At 38.8% G+C, this 22663-nt stretch overlaps 3 protein-coding genes across 7 annotated transcripts in view; 2 read left to right on the forward strand and 1 right to left on the reverse strand.

Moving 5' to 3' along the window:
• On the forward strand, window positions 1-9381 carry LOC113675608 (uncharacterized). Of its 4 annotated transcripts, none has more exons than XM_027192200.2 (12): window positions 1-131; window positions 1462-2289; window positions 3161-4610; window positions 4841-4898; window positions 5299-5357; window positions 5627-5658; window positions 5947-6024; window positions 6519-6569; window positions 6735-6849; window positions 7477-7553; window positions 8152-8445; window positions 8829-9381. In XM_027192200.2, exons 2-12 carry the CDS (start codon window positions 1495-1497, stop codon window positions 8937-8939), a joined length of 3120 nt encoding a protein of 1039 aa, XP_027048001.2. In that variant the 5' UTR covers window positions 1-131; window positions 1462-1494; the 3' UTR covers window positions 8940-9381. The 4 variants fall into 4 exon arrangements, with proteins under 4 accessions (XP_027048001.2, XP_089058017.1, XP_089058018.1 ...); XM_089201891.1 differs by having other exon boundaries at window positions 46-165; XM_089201892.1 differs by lacking the exon at window positions 1-131 and adding an exon at window positions 192-293.
• LOC113675607 (putative phospholipid-transporting ATPase IIA) overlaps window positions 9328-22663 on the reverse strand; it is a 23954-nt gene continuing 10618 nt past the window's right edge. Inside the window, exons 17-34 of the mRNA XM_027192197.2 lie at window positions 18902-19111; window positions 18104-18265; window positions 17262-17354; window positions 16584-16667; window positions 16301-16348; window positions 15900-15974; window positions 15709-15756; window positions 15239-15337; window positions 14735-14824; window positions 13930-14074; window positions 13613-13677; window positions 13302-13390; window positions 12801-12867; window positions 12320-12384; window positions 11824-11932; window positions 11649-11706; window positions 10865-11068; window positions 9328-10461 (exon numbers count right to left, since the gene is read on the reverse strand). Coding sequence (XP_027047998.2) covers window positions 10325-10461; window positions 10865-11068; window positions 11649-11706; window positions 11824-11932; window positions 12320-12384; window positions 12801-12867; window positions 13302-13390; window positions 13613-13677; window positions 13930-14074; window positions 14735-14824; window positions 15239-15337; window positions 15709-15756; window positions 15900-15974; window positions 16301-16348; window positions 16584-16667; window positions 17262-17354; window positions 18104-18265; window positions 18902-19111 — 1848 coding nt within the window. The 3' untranslated portion in view covers window positions 9328-10324. The remainder of the gene's footprint in view (window positions 10462-10864; window positions 11069-11648; window positions 11707-11823; window positions 11933-12319; window positions 12385-12800; window positions 12868-13301; window positions 13391-13612; window positions 13678-13929; window positions 14075-14734; window positions 14825-15238; window positions 15338-15708; window positions 15757-15899; window positions 15975-16300; window positions 16349-16583; window positions 16668-17261; window positions 17355-18103; window positions 18266-18901; window positions 19112-22663) is intronic.
• Window positions 20837-22663, forward strand: part of LOC113675609 (melatonin receptor type 1C) — a 1982-nt gene continuing 155 nt past the window's right edge. Inside the window, exons 1-2 of one of the 2 annotated variants that reach the window (XR_003446621.2) lie at window positions 20837-20929; window positions 21355-22563. Coding sequence is in view for 1 of the 2 variants with exons in the window: in XM_027192201.2 (XP_027048002.2) it covers window positions 21479-22507 (1029 nt within the window). In the remaining variant the exon portion in view is untranslated. Of the gene's footprint in view, window positions 20930-21354; window positions 22658-22663 lie in introns of those variants that run through there. The other variant, XM_027192201.2, reaches the window with a different exon arrangement.

The following is a 22663-nucleotide window of genomic DNA, read 5'->3' on the forward strand; positions in this document are numbered from 1 at the left end:
GATTGTCAGATGAGCTTTCCCGGGAAAGTTGGTCTCGTGTGACGTTCACTGAACCATTTGTGTCGTGCTCAGCAAGCTGTGTTTATTTTGGTTACTGGTAGTCCCGGCAGGTTACGACTTTTCACTTAAAGGTACAATGAATTTAGCCAGTAGCTACAGTTTAAGGTATAATAACTTATTTAGATGCTGTCAAATATTTTGCCTTTGTTGATTTGTATTTTAACTGCCGGATGTCTCTCGTTGGAAAACCACGCGGAACAGATGGAGACAGTTTCTGCGCCTTTAAAACCTCGGTGCGTCGGGTTTCTGAATTCTCCGTACCTCCTACCTTTAAGGGACGTTGTTGATCCTTTCTAAAATTCATACTTTAAAACAGTATCTTTTAGTCGCTAAGTTTGAATGGACTCGGTCGGAACTTTCGTTTGATGTCCCATGGCAAAAATTCACACCTTTTCCACGGGAAATTTCCATTTGAAGTTAACAGATGTCGCAAGCTTATTCTTCGGCCAGGAAGGTTGGTTTTATGAGAGAACGGAAAGAAATCCCTTTTCAACCACACTTTAGGTCAAGGTTAACGATATAATTGTATATATATCCTTTCAAAAATCAACATGGTAAACAAAAACGGATTGTGGACTCAATAAAGCTTCTCAGGAAATATAACGACAGCTTATAAAAAACATAATACGTGTAATCCTATGCAACCCTCTTTTTCTGCTTTGTATCCTGTAACAAATTAAATTATTTGCTTGAATTGCTAGCGGAGGTTTTTAATATGCTTGAAGTTATGTCAGCTAGCGAAGTTTCATGATCGTTTCTTGTCGTTTGTTTTTTTCGGGTTTCTATAAATATCAACCGTAAACGGATCACTTGTAGTTGTAATCTGTCAGCGTTTAACACTCTCAAAATTGTCTCTATACTAAGTGCCAAGAGATTGAGGGAGGTAATCTTTTTTTTCTATCGAAACAAATTTTTAGATCTCATTTCCAGTCTCTCGAAATTGTGTTTTTTTCCTTTGGAAAAATTTCCGCAGAATCCCGCACTTCCTATCCGTGTGGTTTGGGTAAACGAAAACAATGGGGACATTTCCTTTTGGACAAAGCCTTTGTGTTAGCGTACAGTTTTAGTAGGGGTTATGCAGAAATCTTTCCCAGTTGTAAGTGTCAAAATTCAAGCTCAGTGTTTTTTGCATCTCAGAATTGGGTAACTTTGGACTTCGTGCCACGCTTGTACTGTTTCTTATGAATACCCTACAGATCAAGATAAGAACAAGGTTGCTTGAATTCTTCGGAGGTCTTTTAAGGAATTAAGATGTCACAGGAAGCCCCCCTTTCCCCAGTAGTGTGAATCAACATTCACTGTTGAAGGGAAAATTTTTCAGATTGAAATTTTGTTACACATGCATGTATGTGCAGTTGGAATTAGCAATTAGTGTTAAAATAATGTATTTTGAATCCACAGATTTATATGTAGTGGGAGATAAAAGTAGCAGGAATGGCTTTAGCTTCACAGACAAGAAGACCCTCTGAGGATCAGAAATGTCTTTTAAGAAGAAATTCTCAAAATTCTATCAGTAGTCCAGTCGTGGAAAGGGTTGATTTTTGTAGAAATAAACCTAGGCTGGTTGAACTTGAAAAACAGCTTTATTCCTTGGCAAATGGCGGTGAGAATTCAGAGGAAGTTATGAGGACTTGTCAGACCTTGTTGGGTGACGCTGAGAACACCAGTGAAACATTCAATGTGTTTTGCTCCTGTTGCAAGGTTGACAGATACAAAGAACCAACTATAGCACAGCTCTTTTATGACCTTGTCAATGTGCAAAATGGTTCTTCATTGCTTACTGAGTTGGAAATGGCTTGTGAGGAATTATTGAAAGTACTAACTCATCTTGGCACTCCAAACACACTTCAGTTTAATGTTGTTTCCCTCCTGCACAATCTGAGCAGGTTAACTGATATCCCTTCTTCACACTTAGAGGCTGTTCAGAGCTACCTGGAAGAAATTGCTAGGGCTTTGTGGCCATACAGCAAACCTCTTGCTCCAAACTTATGGGTTAGTGAAGCATTTTGTGATGCCCAGTGTGACATTCTTAAAGCCTGTGGGAAGTTTCTTGAAGAGAAGTGTCCTGTAAATACAGAACGAACATTCCAGATGATCAGTAACAAGTTAATTTCTGGAGAGATTTCAAAGTACTCTAGGTTTCGGCTACTTGAGATTCAGGAATTACGGTCATCTGGTTGGAAGGTGTCAGAGGCAACAAAGAATTATTACAAGGGAGCATATTTAAAGGTACATCAAGATTTTATTTTAATCATGTATAACTTGAAGCTGTTACAGTTGCAGTCAGGCACTTCCAAGCAGGGTGTTCATTAACAGTGTTGCATTCCTATTAAAAGATGTTGTGCCATTGGACTACTAAAGAATATGACTATGATAAGAATGTTTTTGTTTTATTTGCGGCAATATATCTAGTTTATTGGCAGCTTTTGCAAAACAACAACGTAGTTAAACCTTTCACCCCCACAAGTGACCAAGACAGAATTTCTCCTTACAATATGAATACAATATCAAGCAGGCAGGTGATGAGAATAGAGAAGAATATCAATCATGGGATTATTAGTTGATCCAATACCAAATTCTCTGAACTAACATCATAAGAATTGTATGGCAGACAGTAAGGAGAATTACTAATTAAATCTTGGGAGTGAAAGGGTTAAGAATATTAAAGGAATGCATCAAACAATTGGCTTTTGCATGAAACAAAGGAAGTTCAGAAATTCTTTATCAGTGCCTCCTTAAAATCAATGGAATTAAAAGTCAGTAACAGTTGAATGTGTGGTACAGACCTTAATTTTGATCCTTCTTGTAATTGCACCTATTTTTCTAAGGATGGCATCCTGCCCTATTGCAACATAGTGTATTGCCTGCCTGGGACTACACTTGTTCAGTCAAGATGACTAGATATTAGAATTGTTCTTTTTTTACATTTTAATGGACCTTGACCTCATCTTGGTCCATGAAAATGCTAAAAAAGGACTTGACCATCCTCCAGCTGTCTTGCTTGGTCAATAACGTATGCAAATTAAGTGAATGCACACGTGACCATGTCATTCAAACCTTGTTATGTTTTGCCTGAGTAGTTATTGAATTCTCTGTGCAGTTTTTTGACCAACATCAGAAGGATTTGTCATGCAGAGATACACATGTCCAAACTGAAGCAATTTCCTCCCGAAATGAATCAAGAATGGTTGATGCTAAGGCAGAGGGTGCTGATCTTAGAAGAATCAAGCCTGTTGCAGTGCTGAGAATTAATGAGTCTGAATTACGAAAGTCATTTGGGAACATACAGCAAGAGCTTTCATTAGCTCAGGAAGCAATTCTCAAGGAGAAAGACAAGGAGGCTTATCTCAAATTATATCCTTTTGGTGATGGTGAGAAATTGGCTACATGTAAACAGCCTTTATCTTTGAATAAACTTGCACCCCATGTTTCTCTCACTAACAATATTCTTCAAGAAGCATCCTCTTCTTCCAACTCAAGTGATGGTAGTGATGATGTTTTTGCTAAGAATGACAAAGTGGGCTTTGAGAAGAAAATACGTGAGGTTCATCCTGCCTTACATTGGGAGGAATTTAGAGAGCCGAGACATTCATTCAAGAGTGATTCCTCACTAACCTCGGATTCTGAATGTTTAGTCACCAGAATGGCATCTTTGTCACTGTCAGATACAGAAGAAAACATAATTAATGATGATGTGACCACCATTGGAAAGGTTTTATCAAATTCGATAAACTCTTCTGAGGTCAAGGAGCTGTCTTCTGGGTTAGTTATTAATACTTGTCCACTCAAATCAATTGCAGCAAGTCCTGAAGAGCAGCATTTAAACATTGTCCCTAGTGAGAAAAAAATTGGTGATCCAAAGAATAAAACCACTGAAAGGGATGGAGAAAATTGGGAAGAAAAAACAGTGTTAAGCTCTGAAAAATCCTTGGGAAATGCTAATGACAACAGTCCAGTCACTGAGAATTGGAGGGAAAGGAAACCAGCTAAAACAGACAAGTCTCAGGATGATGGTAATGGTCATTACATAGTTGCTGACACCTGGAAAGAGAGAACATTTGTTAATTTGAAAGAAGCACAAAACAATAACACCATTAATGCTTATTGTGAAAATTGGAGAGAGAGAAAACTATCTAACATTGGCAAATCAGATGAGGATATCCATGGCCATCATGTAGTTACAGAAAACTGGAGGGAAGAGCCATTGGTAGATTTAGAAGACCCAGGTAGGAATTGGAGAGAAAGTAAAATGCCAATTCTAAACAAATCACCAGAAGTTGTGGGAAATTGGAGGGAAAGTCCACTAGTGGCCTTTAGAGAACCACAGAACAGCTTTATCAATAATTTGTCTGGGATAAACTACAGGGAACAAAAGCCTGAAAAGTTTATCGACTTTTGGAGCGGTGGCTCTGATCAGAAGAACTGGCGAGATAGAAAATCCATGAGTTTGGACGAGTCCAAACAAGATCCTACCTCTACAGCTAGTCAGCAAACAAGGAGACATAGTCTGAGTGATCTACAACTTGAAAGGCAAAACTCTCATGAAAAAGGTTTGTTGGTTCTTACATGTAATTAAATTTTAAAATAATGAGACGTCACTTATTATACTCATCTGCAGCTTCTGTATGTTGTTTACAGTGATGGACATGGGAATTTCTGGAGCTAGCATCTGGCAAATATCTTACATATTTACCAATCTTTAATTGCTTGTCAGTGTGGACCATCTTTGTGATTGCATACATGTATTGCACTTATGTGTATATTGTGCTTTATTTTTTAGGAAATAAGAGAGGTTTTGGGCTTCCAAAACCAGATGAACAGGTTGTCATAGCAGGAAGGTGGGTACACTGTGGTTACACTCTAGTTTACTAATACAGAATACACTGTACATTTACTGGCAATCTAAATGTTGGCTTGCTTTCTCCTTTTGTTTATGATACCTTACCAGTTTTCATAATGATATTTCAACACATTCACTCAAATTGTTTCCTGATGTAAAAGTAGCTGTATGTTGTCAGTAATTGAGTTCATGTAGGTGTTTGGACATCTTGACTCATTCAGTGTATATTGTACTATAAGTTCCTGCAAGATGTTGGGGATATTATTGCTCATTTACACTGTAGATGTGAGCTCAACTTTATACAACATGGGTAGTAACTCTGTGATCACAGTTCATTTGCAGAATGATGGACCTGATTTTGCTGTTATTCCTTTATTTACTGCATGTAACCTTTTCAGAACTGAGCATTTCAAGGAAGAGACAGTTGAGGTTCAAATGACACAAGAAGAGACCGAGGGTCAGTATTCTGCAATCAACTGTACATGTATGAGGGAAATGTATGATTAAGTAGCAACCTTTAGATTAGCAGTATTTGTATGTCTACCATGTACTCAGTGATTCTAGTCTCCTTTAAATATTTTTATCTGTACTTACTAGAATAGTGATGTGGTATTTTTAAAATTCTTGGACATTGAAATGTGCAATTTATGTTGGCCTTGAAAGAGTTTTAGTGGTTGACTTTTGGGAAAAGAAGTTTGAAGGACCACATTGTGTTCCTTTCTGCAGGTCTAAAAGGGTGGCAGCTGAGAGAAATTCAGGTATTTTGATGTTGGTTATTTCGTGTATCATTTATGTGTACTACACATGTAAGTATTTAAAAAAAATGTTAAATCAGAAACAGAAACATAGGTGAACAAGAAAACAAAAAAAAAAAAAAGAAAAGAGAAACAAAAGAAAGCATCAGCAATTAACTGGCTGAGTTTCTTACAGTTGCAGGTTTACACTAAAATGTAATGGAAAGGAATACACAGGAATCAACCCAACAAGATCCATGAAATCTCTTACACTTACATTGTATCACTCTGTTCAATTACTCTTTTACACAGGCTGATACTGGCTGTAAGATACACGCCAACAGAGAAAAGTGTGTTCTTACAATAACTGGTCACCCTCAGCAGTGCAAGGTATATGAATACACCACCCTAACCCATTACAACCTAAAATCAGTGTATAATTATATTCTCCATGCTGTTCTTTATACATTTCCTAAGGTGCTGACAAGGAGAATTTAATGACCAATCAAAAGCTTCTTTTGTTGGTGATCATTTCCTTTATTTTCATGACCTTAATGTGTGATTCAGGGGGGATATTGTGAAGTGAAATTTGATGCTTATCACTCTTAGAGTTTAAAGGGTTAAAGTTTGTAACAAAAATGTTTTTCTACTATCCATCTTGATTAAAATCTATGTATTTAGGTTTTGATGCAGCACAAGTTTATAACTGAATTATTTTCTTAACGTATATTTTAGTAATTCAGCTTTGCAGCCACATGTACATGGTGTGATGATATTCAAACTGTTTACAATTCTTTAAATGAAAGCTTTGGTACAACTTTGTATCATTATTTGCATATGCCTTTGAACTAACCATTGAAATTTTATTTTTATTGCCCAATTAGGTTGCAAAAAAGAAAGTTTACAGTGTCATTGCTGCTCTCCAAGAGCAGTTTGTGAGTACTTCTTTACGTGTTTCAGGAAAGCAACTGATCACAGTTTCTTTTTATTCTTGGGATAGGTTTACTATTTTGGTGATTTTTTAGCCATTGCAAAACAAAAACTGATAGACTGTAGATACATAGTAATTTACAACACTACTTGATTTGATCTTGAATCAGGGTGCTCTTGTTCCACTGTCGGATGTTGTTCTTCAGCACCTCCAGTCAGATGGATGCAGCATCCTGGCTGATAGATTGGCATTTTTTTCTTTGGCAAGTGTTACGATGATTAATGGTAAGTTGAGAACATCTGTAGCACAAGCATGCAGTTCATTTGTGTACAAAGTGTACATGTATGTTCTGGAAAAAAACTGAACTCAGATCTGTATGGGAATTTTCTGGCTCAGGGTCCAACCTTCTACCTCACTCCTATCCTGCATGTAATCTCTTTTCATGGCAGGGGTAGTTACAGCTGTATGTTTTTCTCTAAATTATATAATAATCTACTGGACTTTTTACAAAAAAAAAGCCCATTCGTGCTAGGCCTTACTCAAGTGTTTCTATCACACAAAGATGGGGTGTGGAAAATCTCCCCCTCCTCCCATTCTCTGGCCTTCTTTAGAAGCACGTTTGGTTTTCGGTGTACAACTTTGCCAGCACGGCAAAAAAAAAAATCCCCATTTGAGGGAGATTATACTCCATCAAATTTTGTAGCACAGTTTCTGTTAGTTCTCAGCTTATGTGGAATTGTTATATACATTATTCTTGTTGTTGTTGTTGTTGTTATGGTTTTCTTGGGGTGACCACCAATGAACTCTTTTCCCTGTTCTAAGTATACTGTTGGTATGTCGTCCAGGTATGCCTTTTAAACTCTCTTTACCTGTACATCTTAGGTAACACTCTTTTTTCTGTCTTTGTTTAGACACTCAACTGTTTATATCTGGTCGTCGAAACTGTGTGAATCATGCAAAAGCACAGCTGGCCAAAATCAAGGTTATGGTAAGATAGTTAGTCCTTACATTACTTACTTAGGTTGATAGGGAATAGGAACGAGTTTCTGTCACTATTCAGTGTCCTTACTGCATAATATATCTCCCTTGCCCCATTATATACTTTTTGTTTGCGAACCACAAGACTGAACAGTTATCAATATGTAAATATGTGTGGATTTTTATGGCACGTTCAAAACAGACCCACAAAGGGAAAGAAAATTCAGGTAATAAAAAGAGAGTTAGATTTGAGAGACACTCAAGGCCTTTGTAAACCTGTAGATTTGCACCCAGCATACGTTGGGCAATGGAGCCTTGTTTAGACGATCGTAGCATTATGAGCTTGTGGTTTTTCAAATGGGTGGTTAAATTTCACGTAATTAAAGTTATTAAAGTTGAAATAAGTAATTTAATGGACTTTCTCTTTTCGGATCAGTAGAAAGTATCATAATAATCAGGTGCCCTAGTTAAAGGGCGTTCGTTTGGTGTGATTCCTTCCTACGTGCATGTCAAGAGCTTATCTGTAAGATCGTTCATCTTCCATTAATTTTTGCGTGTGAGTTGTTTGGTTTTTTTTCCCTTTAAATTCGTTTTCGAATGTTGTACAGTTGAGGTATACCGATGATCCTGACGTAGCACGCCCCAGCCAAAAGGACAGCAGCGAAGAGAAGCATCAATTGGTAGAGGAACTTTTTGCGACACTAGAGCGAGGAGAGAACGCAACAGGTCAAAGCTATCACACAGAGCAAGCTGGTGTCAGTGCGGAACAGGCTCCAACTGGAGAGGGCTTATCAAGAGAATTTATACTCAGTTGTGCCCTTTCACCAGTAACTAGGCAACGCCCTGTTAATATCAGTCTGGACAGGACAGAAGACTGGGTCAGGGAGATCGTCTTGGGCGATGTGAGTAGACAAAGAATTTTGGAGTATCGAACCTTTGTGTTCTGAACTACTTAGAAATAATCCACGTTAAGTATTAATCAAACCAGTGGCAGTAGGCCAAGATGGCCTTTTTGGGTAACTATGGTTAGCAGTGTGCGTCATTGCAGATTCTTTCAGTTAGTGCTCCATCCCGGCGGATCCACCACTCCTTCCACATTTTCGTATGGCGCAACGCTTCCTTAAAACAGAGCAGTGGTTGCTTGGGCGTTGTATTTCAGCAATCAATTGTGCTTCACACTCCGATTGCGAACTTGTCGCCCTTCACTGCTCCGGCACTTCCGAGTGTTGTAGAACTACATGCAGCTTTCCGATATTACTCCTTATAATTTCTTTCCTGTCCGTAGGGAAGAAGAGGAGAACGGGACAGCCTTCATAAGCAGATACAGAGAAAGGGGTTTGGATCTCCTATGAACACGAACAACCTCCAAGATGGAACTGAAACGAGCACATCTTAAATAGTATTTTTACAGAAAACTCAATCTTTGCAAGAAGACAATTGAACATAGTCATAAGGAACGTTGCGTTTGAGAGAGAAATATCTCCAGAGAAAAAGACTCGCATATCAATTGAATTTGTTGTTACGTTTGGAAGACAAGTTAGTGGTGTTTCATTTGAGAGGCCCACCTTTTTTTGTGGTGCTGGAAGGGGTGGGGTTACTGACTAAAAGGGTTTGACTCAAGGATAGGCCATTATAAAGCTTTTGAAGACTGAACACTAATTGTTTCAAGGGTTATGATAACTCCTTGATACTCATGAGGATTCGTTATACTGGGAAAATTATTACACTAAAGAGAGATTTTTTTCAGTTTTCCACAGGATGAATATATAATATCTTTAATTTACTGAGGTTTCAATTTACTTTATTCCGTTATGATGCCAATAAAAATTTAAATACAACGTGTTGATCTGTTATTTATCCAAGTGTTTTATTGTGCTTTTTTCGGAATGTTACTAAGATCAAATTAAGAGATACATCGACGAAATAGTCCACCAAATTTTACCATTGGCCTTTTCTTATGAACCAAGCTAATCCTTTCAATTCAGAGATTCCAAAATTTCGTTCCTATCTAACATCGATTGCCTTTGAAAGCTGATACACAAGTCTTAAATAACTTCGCAACAATATTTCGATTATTTACCTTCGTATTACTAAGTGAAATTTACAACAAAAATATACAAATAAGTTTTGTGACAACTTGAGTTTTAAATTGAGTGTACAAGGGACGAGGATGAAGCAGAAAATGGAAAAAAAGGAGAAAATCCTGGATCACCTGCGTTACCTCCCCCACCCCAATGAAAAGCATCCCCTCGAGGGCGGAACGTCACACAATTTGGACGAGCAGAAATAACTGCGTCGAGAAAACCACAAATATTGGTAAGACAACCAAAAGGGAAAATAATGGAGGAGACGCCTACCGATTTGCAAATGTCGAGCTTGCGAAATTAAGGTCAAGTTTGAAAGACACTAACAAAAAAACTTGCACATGAATCTTTCATGCAACAACCAAACGACATTGTAGCGTATGCGGCCATGTATGAAAATCCCATGTGTACCCCTACCCACCCAACCGAGGTGGGGTGGGATCTCACTGGTTCGTAAAATAACAAAGACTTGGCCTTCCCCTTTTCATCCATCTTACTTTGACCTAGTTTAGGTCGACCGGCGTTATCCGGTGACTAATTGTTTACTTTACAAAAATATATCCTTATGTCTATACTGCTCTATAGCCCAATAAACGTCATTCGAATTTATTACCGAATCCTTTAGTCCATCTTGCGAATTTTAACTCAGTTGTGGGACAGTCAAATCTCTATAGGAGCTGCAAATCGGTCACCATTGTTAGTTCGTCAGCTTTGAATAGCTAGGTGGGGCGTACTTGCGCCTGAGATACTTCAAAATGTACAGCGGTAAACAACTAACCAAAGTGATGACCACCACTTTCCACAAAAATTCAGTTGATATGAGAAATTTTTCGTCTGAAAGGAAAAAATAAAGAACGTGAAGTAATTTACCAAATAAATTATACAATGAGCTCACGGACGAGTGAGAACCAGGCAATACAAGATAACATAAGAACTCACGAACATCGATGAGATTTTGGTCTAAATGGTTTCAAACATCACATAACTTCCAGTTTATCAAGCAAGAAACAGCAAGAATCTCCCAAGATGTGATGGCCCAGTGGTCTGTAGCAGGTTGTCTACTCACTTTTTTTTTATCTCTTTGTCCTGGCTAAAATTTATCTCCTAAGTGGAGAGAGAAAATGCACTTACCCAATCCCAAATAAGCATGAGAGTCCCTGAGGCCCTCCCCGTAAAACTCACCGCGTTTCCCATTAAAAGGAGCTTTTGCGTACAAAAAGAGGGATACAAAACTTACCAAAGGTGCGTCTAAATATCGCAAGCGTCCCAACGTAAATTGCAAGACTGAAAACTTCAGCTAACAACATGAGCCAATGCCACGTTCGAATTGTAAGCGCCACCATCAGCAGCTCGGTGAGAATCAGTGCAGTGAAGGTAATAGTCACGACATGGATGAATTCCTGATCGAACAGAAAAATGCCGCCGAACATAATGATGCCACCTAAAGAGAAAACAAAGCGAGGTCATCAGGCGCGCTTCAAGAGGAATAGCATCGGCGAAACACTTTCACTTCGCCAGTAACACGTATACAAGTAAATGTTGCGTCCTCTTAGTAGTCACGCAATGTTTTGTAATTGTGTGCTCCGGCACAAATTTGAAGTTCGATCCATTTTTTATCCTTTCAAAATTTTTTAATATTTGGAAGGCTCCATAATGTCCCGCTTGTTTGAGGAGTCAGTGGCGTAATTATCTTGCTCTAAAAGGTAGTAGGTAAGTAGTTAAGATGTTTTGGATGGACAAGTAACAAATGTGGATTTGAGATCATGTAAAGTATCGCTGATTTAGTTAGTAACGAAACGAATTTTGCGAATGAACGGAATGACTGGTCCGAAAAACATCCTTTTTGTAAGCCAAAAGGACAAAACTACTACAGTGCTGAGAAGTTATACCTTTGCCATCCATCCTTCCTAACCTAATTTCACAGGTTATAAAATGTGCGTCTGTTCTACTATTGTCAAGAAATAAGAATGACCATCCTTATGTTATAGAGGAGACTCCATTCGTGAGTGAGCAACACTTACCTTGGTATATACTGATCAGAACCCAGATAAAGAAAGTCTTGTACGAGAGTGACCTTCCCTATGGATACCAAGACGAAAAATAAAAATTGTTAGTTGCCTTAACAATATCCGAGACGACGACATCAAAGAAACCCTAAACGAAAAGCAGCGACTGTAATCCAATAGTTTTACCAACCTTTGCTAAATCCTTGTATAGCTCGGGGTAAATTAAGGCGATGTCAGAGGGGACATCTTCGTCCAACACAAGAGAAAATACTGGAAACATGGTATATATGGTACCATACCTGTTGAAGTAAGAGGTGATTAGCCGGCGGAGACTCATCTTAACTTAATGCAACGTAAAAGTTGAGGAGAGTGGATCGCATAGTTGCTACAGCTTTCTTAGGTTTAGGTAGCATGGAGCGACTTAAAGCAATGCTACTTCCTTGTATAGGATAAGTAACCAAGTATTCAGTCAGCTTGACCGAGTAGTTTCCATTATCCATTTATACCCCAAGGTGGAGAGAGTCGCACGGCAAAATTACCCCACCCTGGACCAAACGATCCACAGTTCAACATCTCCCACGAATTATTGTACGCCTAACAATTTCAACCAGCAATGTAAACAATGCTCACACTTTAAAAAATATGCAGTTTCCATGCATAGCAGGCCTTATTGTAGTAAATCTTACCCAATCATTAAATATCCCGAGAAAAGCGAGACTGACGCAAAATAAAACACACTAGAAAAAACTGCCTGCAAGATAAAAAGGAAAAAACAAAGTTAAAAAACTATTTAAAACATCAGCTCTCGACGAAACAAGAAGTCTTAACGAGAAGATTCCGTCATGAAGTCAATTAGAGTTCTCCGTCACACGCTTTTTCTTACTACCAAGATATAAAATGAGAGAACTCTGATGAGGAAACTAAATGCAGTGTCACTATACCAAAAGGCAAATTTGGAATGGCAACCTAGTCCCTAGATGACCTCTCATGCCTCACTGTCCGCGTGAAGTCAGAGAAAGTTGTCTGTAGATATTACGTCAAAGCTTACAACGGAGAACAGGTTTAACCGAGCTGAGAACCTCTTAAAGCAAAGCTGAGTAGGCGGAAGTTTTCGATACAAGGAAATCGTGTCTTGATTTGTCTTAATGTCACTGAGTAATCGTTTACCTGCATCACAGAGATGATCAGGCCTCTGTGAATCACAAATTGACTAAGAGCTGCCGATCGCTTGTAACTATGAAGCAAAGGAAAACAAAATCATGACTGATAAAAAATAATTATTACGTACATTTTCACAACGACTGGAGATTTAGGCCACTCCTGGATTGATAGAGGTAAAATTCAAACTGCACACCGCCGATCAAAAGATTAAAACGGTCAGTCAGCGCAAATATTCGAGATAGCCAGGGAAAAATTACAAGTGAAAAAACAGGTAAAAAACAAACAAACAAACAAACAAACGAACAAACAAAAACAAACAAAAACAAATAGAAAATAAAGGAAACAAAGTAAACTGCCTAAAACCCGGGAAATTGTTAGTGACCAGTTCTGGATTGTTTGAGAAATTGAATTTGGTATTCCAAACAAACTACACAGAGAGGCAAAGCAAAACTGATGCAGCTCCAGTTTCAACACATGCTGTAGAGAAAACAAAACCTTTTTGATTACCTGTTTCGACCATGCCACACCAACAATCTTCCAACATATCTAAACTGTGAAATGGAGAAATCCGCTGCAAGAGAGGCTTGTCGGCCTTCCTGTGGGCATAAAAATAACGATTGGTCCAAACAACAAAAAATAAGAATTATCAATAATCATTAGAACTCCATGTTATTTTCTCATGATTTGGTGGAGATAACTCAAACATTTTCAGCCTCTCCCAGTGCAATGTTTGCCCTCTTGCCATACAAAACAAATTCCTCGACTTTTTATGTTGAGGTACTTTTATTTTGAAGTTATATCATTAATATTTCGCTCACTTTTCCTTCGATGCCCACTCCGGCATCCGCTGCCTGGATCATACTGATGTCATTTCCGCCGTCGCCTAAGAAAGTCAAAGTTTAAAGATTTGTACCAGAAGGAGAGCTACTGTAGAAAAAAGATTGAAGCCCCTTCCCGTTAAAACAGAGGAAAGACCGTTCTCTGCAGTTGAAAGAGATCGTCTACGACATCTCCAGATGTTGCAGAAAAAAGGCAATTTACAAAAGAAAGTATGAAATTTCAAAGAGACAGAGGGGCTACCGAGTTCACGTCTCACTAATTTTTCAACCTCTTACACCACTGGTTAAACTCTTACCTATTGCGCATGTCCTCTTGCCGGTATGTTTTTTGAGTAATCTGACTATATCCGCCTTCTGTTGAGGTGAGCAGCGGCAACACACCACAACAGGACACTGACAGGCCAGTTCCATGAACTCTTGCTCGTAATGATGTATACAGACCTAAAAAATTGAAAAGGTGTCAAACCCCCTTTTATGTTGAAACCTGTTTTGGAAAAAGTTGTTCAAGAAGAAAGGACGTTTGCTTGATACAAATATAACTATTCTGGAAACAAAAACGAGCCATTTCGCCGTACAGCACATTTAATCCGATGTATATGCTGTTGTGCAGTTCATTTGATCTGTCGTATGTTCTGTTGTGCATTTAATTTAATCTGCTGTATAATCTGTTGTGCAATTCATTTAATATGTTGCATATTCTTTTGTGCAGTTCATTCAGTCCCTGATGTTAAAAGATAAAAAAACTGGACGAAATAAGAAGATCTTGGCGGAAAATGATTTTATGGTTACTGAGAGGGATTCCCTCAGAACGAGTGTGACAAAAAAAACTCGTAGACTTTAACACAGCGCTTCTAAATTGGAGATTGCGAACTGTTAGTAGCATCCCTGCAGCATATCAAGAGATTTATTAATTGAACGAGATGTTGAAGTAAAGATTGTATACTTCAGTATTATACACAAACCGCAATTTACATATGGCAAAACACAACATTTTCCTCGAGGAGTTTTGTGGAGAATATTCGTCTTTATTGGATTGAAAAATGAGTGAAAATCCTCAGCCTCGCTTTCAAGTCTCTCCGAACGAGGCTATGAAAACCTCACCTCCAAAGAATCTCCTTTGATTATCAACGCGCAGTCATTCTTTCTCCTTAATGAATTTAGCTCCAAATGTGCTTCAGAACGATTGCTTATCTGAAAAACAGAAAAAAAAAAATCGAATTACCCTGAGGCTTCTTCCTCCGCTATTATTTTTAATTTAATCAGCAGAAAAAGTAGCGTCACAAAGAATACACAGAAACTTTTATTCAGGGAACAGTTCCATTCAAGGGTGAAACACTGTGGTCCTGTCAACAGCAATGTGTTCCTCTGGTCAATGGAATGTTTCTACCCTTAACGGTGACTGCGGAATGCAAGATTTATTGTACAACCGCTACGTTTCTTCTCGTCATTGAAGGAACACCTCTACCATACTTTTCTTGGCCCCGAGGGTGCATGTTTCCTAAATAGAGGTTCCATCGTATGCACGTAGACATCACAAGGTTCACCAGTAAATCGAAAAACCAAAACCTATCAAAAATGCTCGAAAATGCAAAATCCCAAACTAACCTGTTTAAATGTATAGATAGTTTGATTTCTCGCTACAAGCCGTGAACTCTGGGCGATACAAGTGGCTGTCTCCAGTTTGTCGCCTGTTAACATCCATATCTGAAAATAAATTACGAAAGGAATGCATGCGTTAAAAACTACTTTTTCAAAAGGCACCTTGTCCGTCGCTCTACCAGTCAGTCCGAGTCGTTCTGTTCGTTCTGTCAAGTCAGTCACTCAGTCAGTTGGTTCATCTTTCTGTCAGTCAGTCAGTCAGTCAGTCGCTTTAGCTCGCTTCAATTGCTCAAAATGAGAATAACCAGTTTCAAACGTTAATGTCCCGGCATAATCTTTGGACTGCGAACCAGCAGTCTTAAAAGTCAATTGAGACCCACATCTACGCTGGAGGATGTTTGAATAGACAAACAACTCTCTGTGATCAAGTCAAGCGATGCAAGACGGTTCTTTGATTCTCCTACAAGTCACGTTACCTTGACGCCAGCATTCCGAAGCATCTCAAGGGTAGGACGAACATCAACCTGCAAAATAAAACCAACGGCCATTAGCTTTCAAACACCGAGTAAATGACCAATCAAATAAAACCTCAAAAAGAGACACAGCTTGTCAATAATAAATGACGAAATTCTTAATTTAATTTTCGATGTACTCTACAAGTTATTACCTGCAGTTTATCCTCGACTCCGGTTAAACAGAGTAACTCTAAGTCGTGCTCTAAACTTCTTTGCACATCCATAACCTGCAAAATTGATACGATTGCCTCAAAATCAGATAACTCAACGACAATGGCAAATATTGCGCGCTCTAGCAGACAAAATAAAGTCCACTCTTCTTCATTGTGAAAGGTTATGAGACTTGATCCGTACTGCGCAACAAAAGGAGAAGTTAAAAATAAAAATGTTGCATCCTTTATAAAAGCAGGTGTCATATTGGCACCATAATGGCTGCCTCTCTACCTTAGCCCCTTTCCTTGGCCCGAAGGAGGTGGTTGTGGTGAGGTTCAACTTGACATGCACTGATGATCACTGTCGCTTATAGAAACATTAGCATACAAATAGATTTTACCTTCGATGCTCGGTCAGAAATGTTTAGTTTGGCTTGATTGTATCGGTGCTGTGAAGAAAAACGAAAACATTCCAAAATATAACCATTTCTAAGAAGAGTAAAAATGAGAACAACACATTCAACACACGGCGTCAGAAAATGAATTGCACTAAAGCTTGAGACTGTAACGTTGCAATTTTGAGACCATCAAAAATACTTCAAGGAAGTAAAACACAAAACGAAGGCAAACAAGAAAACACCTTTCAGGGTAATTAGTCGCATATAAGCATATGTAGGTACAAACCTCAAAGTCTTGATACTGTTCTTCAGTCAGGACTTTCTTGGCAACAACAAGAGTTCTGAGACCTTCACGTGCCATGTTACCGCACTGAGAAGAACCAAAACAAAAAGTTAGACACACTCGTGAAACGGTCAACCGAAGGGACTGAGTAACAAAGTAACCGGAGCTCGTCCCAGTGTCCTCGGCATAGAGTGACCAAGAATACTGCAACTGCTCTTGGATGGGAAGTATGTCCATCGAATGTTACCCAACCCCTTGCATTTTTTCAGATTTCCCCAACAACTCGCCGAGACCCACTTACACTCCTGAGCGGTGAGGGAAACTTCAATAGGTAAATTGTTTTGTCCAAGAAAAAACGCAACATGATACGCCAGGCCTTAAACCTAATCTTTTTCACCCGGAATTCAGCGCGCAAGCGTTTAGGCAACCAAGTCCCCCATGAATCAAGTTAGTAAAGGATAAGGAAAACACGCTTAACGCATATCAACCAACCCTCTTAAGAAACGTTACTAATTGCTGTGCTTTTGGTCAAGAATAGGTGTGGTAAACCTGAGGTTTGTCAAGAGAGAGGTTCGCATATCACGGTGACTCAAGAAGACTGAAACATAAACAACCCCTTTTAACAAACAAAACCTTTTCCTCCTGTGTGTAAATTACGAGGAGCTCCTTACTATACAGTACCTCCTCTTCAAGCCAGTCGTTATATTGTACAATGGAACTCATGACTGTGTCTGCGCCTTTCATGTAGAAGGTTATTTCTCCCGTCGCCGTATCCTACAGGGACACCAACAGAGAATAAACTGAAAGCTTCATTTGGTAAATAGTCCATTTTACTATTGTGTGCTTGGTTGCCAAAACTTTGAACAGGAGTGAGGCTGAGGTTGACCTTGTTTTGCAAATAATTTGTTATCGTGTTAACTGGATACTGGTTTCTATCACAACAAGGTCATCTTGAGCCTCCTTCCAAATCAAAGGCTTGGCAACTAAGTACACAACTGTAAAATGGCCTATTGCAGTGGGCCCTATTCACAATGGAGACAGTTTTTATGAGCTTGTAGAACAACAAATGCCATTTGAAGTTAACGATGAAATGGTACAAAATCTTCCATTCTGGATGGTAAATTGTACAATTTGACATCTAAAACAATTGATTCAAGTAGCTTTTGGTTTTGCCCTGATGCATAACTTAATCACTAGCATTATTAGTTCAGTTTATTAGTTTACAACAAATATACCAAAGAATAACTAATTAGCAAAATATCAGCGAGGCAAGGTAACCCAACGAAGCCAAAACAAAACAATATTAATAATTTTGCCATCGGCATCGACGAAATCATACCATGTGTCAGTGATGGAAAACCTTTCAATAAATAGAAAGAGCAAAGAAAAAGAGAACTGACATTTTGCAAGCCGTGGGAAAAACAGTATTGTTAAAAACTTAAGTAAGGGGGCGATCTAAGAGTAAGTAAGAGTTGTAAAAAAAAAAGTAGCGAATCCATAGTCATCAACGTTGTTATAATTACCCTGAGAATAATACCCATCCGTTTGGTTTCTGAAATGAATGGAAAAATCTGCAGGATGTTAAACACGAGTATCTGACCATATGGAGTCTTCAGGTGCATGCTCGACAAATCTCTATGAACCAGTGTCAGTCCAACGCTCTCCGTCCACGTGACCAAGGCAACCTGTGTCATTAACGATTGACGCAAAAATTAAAACTTCCTCTAAAACAAGGTCTATGAGTTTCCCGGAGATAAAGGGAACTGATATATCCTACCCACAAACAATAGGATTAGCAAAAAGAACTCTGAGTGGAGCAGTTATAAACGAGTATGATCTGGTGCGGCTGAGATTCGGAAAATAGAAGACACGAATGAAAACTGACTAAAACTCAAAATTTTGTATATTTTCGCATCTGTATTAAGTTGAAATTAGGCCAGATTTAGCCTAGTAAGTTTTCCTCCCTGCTTTGCATACCACTTTGTCAAAGAGAAGTTTGTCGCTGCGTGACAACTTGTGACTAAATAATTATTGTCACGGATATGTTGTTGGAGTAGAATTTCTCTTAGCGCTGTGCTCCAGGGAGAATTACCAAGTGCCCAAAGTGCTCTTGCCTCGGAAATCTGGGCAATATAACTCCGTAAAACTTCTATAAAAACATGAACAAAGTCGCCCAAAGTTTTTTTTCAAGTCATTTGCAGAGAAAATCTCGTCATTATGTACCAATGATAGAAAACTGCCTCGTCAGAGTTTGGACCTGGTCATTACACAAGGAAACACTTGTCATTGCAACTACACCTTTAACTTCAGTGGTCATGTACCTCATCTGGACTGGATGCCTGATATTTCACATCTGTTTCATCCCTAGCAGCCCCTCCATCTACGTCACTGTCTTCGCTGGTCACGCTATCCAAACGCACTCTAGCACTCTGGCGGTTGTTTTCGGTCTCGTCCGTAACTGGCGTGACATTGTGGCATAACGCAAGTGCCTTCACAGCTTCGTGAGTACGCGTGACAACCGTGCGACGTACCTTAAAGGGAAACAAAGTCCTTTAGCGTGGTCGAGGGCTACATTACGAATACTGCATGCCCACAATCATCCATCAGTGAAATAAATGAAAAAAACTAAGAAATTTTAAAAGAGATAGAAGAGAACTGGAAAGAGAAATTATACAGAAAAGTAAGAGAACATAACGCAATCGGCTTGAATTTTACACCAGATTGAGATGGCGGGGAGGAGGGGGGTTAGTAGGAGTTTTCTACACCAGTAATAGAGCCTTTATTGTTGGTGTAGAAAACTCTCACGGAGTTATGAAGTAAAATCAATGCACCCTTAGTTTCCTCTCAAGACTCGGTGGAAAGCTGCTGTTCAAAACATCAGACAAATTTGGAACACTAGAATTGAAACTCTTCACCGTATTAATTTTTGTCGAAAACTTCAATTGCTGGAAAGTACTCCGATAAGAGGCCTCAATAGTGCCCAAATCTCCTCTTATTTCTCTGGTCCTCCTTGGAACTTTGAACCTCCTGCTTAAAATATCAGCTTAGGAATTTTTAAACGATATAGCACAAAATTATCTTTATTACCTTGCGAGAAAATTAGTATGTCAACTGTAAGGGAGAGTAACTACTCAAATTCTTATAATTACAGTGATTTCGTAATAAATCACACGCATGCAGTGCATTGGTGACCACAGAGTCACCTATCATCGTTCCCTTATAATAGTGGAGTATCACCGAGGAGGCAAAACAACTCTCTGAAACGATGAAACTGTTTCTGAATCGACCAATATACTTATCATCCGAGAGGGAACTGGGGCGCAATCTCTTTTATGGCGCTGGACAAGACGTAGTGGCATTACTGTCTCAGAAAAGACAAAAACGTCTCTTTTAGGTCAGAAATCTTCGAAAAAGTATTCAAACCTAAATACCAGATGGTACTATATTTCTCTTGGCGTAGATGCCACGAGAGAAGCGTAACGGCTGAGAACAGCCAGAGTGATGGCCAGTTAGTGTTGTGAACTTCCGTTGTCCTGTCGCATCTTTGCAGTGTGTGGTTACATTCTAAAGAGATGTTCAATACCTTGAATTCTTCAAAATTTTCTCTTCTTTTACAGGAAGATAAAAATTATTAACAGTTTTTTTTTTAAACTAAACCAACCCTTTTTGTCGTTCCTTCTTTTTTCGATTTCAAAAACACAGAATGTACAACTACCAAGGAAATAAAAAAGACTTAAACGAAAGTTTTCATTTTAAGAGATGATATATCACTCCATATTTCTTTCTATATATATATATCTATATTTCTCACAATAGCAATGAATGGCATTCAATATTTTTAATCAATATCATATCAAATATGTTGTAAATCGTCGTTAAAGTCTTTGATCTGTCGGCAGACCACCTAGAAGATGAATGCCTTTGTTTAGTTTTGAATAGTTTCTATAACTGAACAAAAGGAGAGCTTACAGATCACTGCACCACATGATCTCGTTCAGATATTGCTTCTTTCAACAGGTAAAAAGGTTGATAATAAGAAAAACGCCATTCGCGTTAAAAAAAAAGCTAAAAATGTAAATTGTAAGAACCTTTAGTATGTAAGACAGAAAGATATCATTCGGTCGCAAATTTATAATTCAGTCTCACACGATGGACAAAGATATTCATTTCACATCTCAATATAAATTGTGTTCGCGTTGAATTATAAATAGTGAACAACTAAAATAATATCTGTGTAGATTCACTCGTGCATAACAATCAAATGATATATTTCCTAAATCACAAGTCATGTGAGGTTATAGCAACATCATCTCTCGACAACAGGATTCTTCTACTTCTGATTACGTAAGGTAGGTTTGAGGAACCTTTTTCACAAATTTAGCTAAGAAATATACGTTAAAAATACTTTTGAGAATTCAAATTGCCTTATTTGTAGATAAAGTTATTGTCCGTACTTTATTTAGTTTATAAGTAGTCTTTCGCTTTGCATTAACCTCGAAAATTGATTTACTCGAATGTCATACTTATTTGATGACAATTTCGGAAGTGATCCCTCGCTTTGGCGAATTCACAGATAACAAAATTGTTTTGGCTCGTCGTGTAACAGATTCCAGTAGATTACTCTGAAATCAAGTACTGAATACCTCCATTCTTATGCAATACGTTTCTCTGAAATTCACACCGCACAAAACTTGGCTCAAAGTCGAGCGATAACCAAAATAGGGCCAAATGTAGAGAATTCGGAATTCTCTACTTTTCTTTTTGTTACCAACAGGTATCCTTGCTACATACTGAGCAGAGAGACGAGGAAATCGCCTACGAAAACTCAGAGCTCCAAACAACGGAGCAGTCAGGTCATCGGCTGGGATCATTTCATCATTTCCAGTTAGTTATAAAGCATGGCAATCAATTCTACATCGAGGGAACAAATTCTGGCCATGGAGCTCTCTAGCCGAGAACTTTCCCTAAAGATAGCCGAATGTTCTATCTACGCAGTTCTCATCCTTGTGGCTTTCTTTGGAAACTTTATGGTTTTCTTGGCAATCATAAAAAACTCGAAACTGCGAACGGTACCAAACTATTACATTGCCTCACTCTCGATCGCAGACATGCTGATGTCACTGAAAATGCCGCTGACCTTGGTCACGTTGATAGCGGGCGACTTTGTATTTGGGGAGGCCATCTGTCAATATCATGGCTATACTGGCTCTGTGCTTGGTGTCGCGTCGCTGCTGACAATCACACTCACAGCCGTCAACCGATACGTTAGAATTGTTCGAGTAACAGATTATCCGAAATACTACAGCTCTAAAAATGCTTTGCGAAGTATCGTTGCAGCGTGGGCACTGGCTATCATAACGCCTATCCCTTACCTTGCAACTGGACACCGATTCGTATTTCTCCCTGGAAAAGCGTTTTGTTTTTATGACCTGGACGACCTTAACATTTATTACGCCGTCACGACTATTATCGGCTTCTCGGTACTTCCATTTGGGGTGACCGCAGTATGCTATTACAAGGTTTTCCGCACAGTAAGACAGCATAATAGCATATGGGGAAAACTGTTGACACGAATGAGTGCTCCAGGAGCTAGAAAGTTCGGCGTGGACGAGGTGAAACTAGCTAAACTTCTTTTCGTCATTTTGCTGAGCTTCGCTGCTTGTTGGACGCCATTTGTAATCATAGACACCGTAGGAGCTTTCAAGGGACAATTCTATTTTCCGAGATACGTTTATCTGATTTACACCGTGTCTGTAGGACTCTCGTCCTGCATTAACCCTGTCATATACGGTGCCATGAACCAGGAATTCAGATTAGAATTTAAGAGGATATTGACGTTTAGCTGCTGTAGGTTTTCGCTTCCGAAGAAACACGTCCAAGCTAAATATGTTGTTGATATTAAGGTGCAGAGGAATGAACACATATAACTTACCGTAGATACGCGTTGAATGTGAATAGGGGACGAAAATATCACCAGAAGCAGGTAGCTGACTATTTTTGGCCTTGGGCTTTAAAAAGTACTTCCAATTACGCGCTTCCACTGTTAAAAATCAGTATTACTTTTTTGTTGTAACCTTCTCTTC

Source organism: Pocillopora damicornis, chromosome 3 (assembly GCF_964200805.1).
Source record: "Pocillopora damicornis chromosome 3, jaPocDami1.2, whole genome shotgun sequence".
NCBI classification, from domain to species: Eukaryota; Metazoa; Cnidaria; class Anthozoa; order Scleractinia; family Pocilloporidae; genus Pocillopora; species Pocillopora damicornis.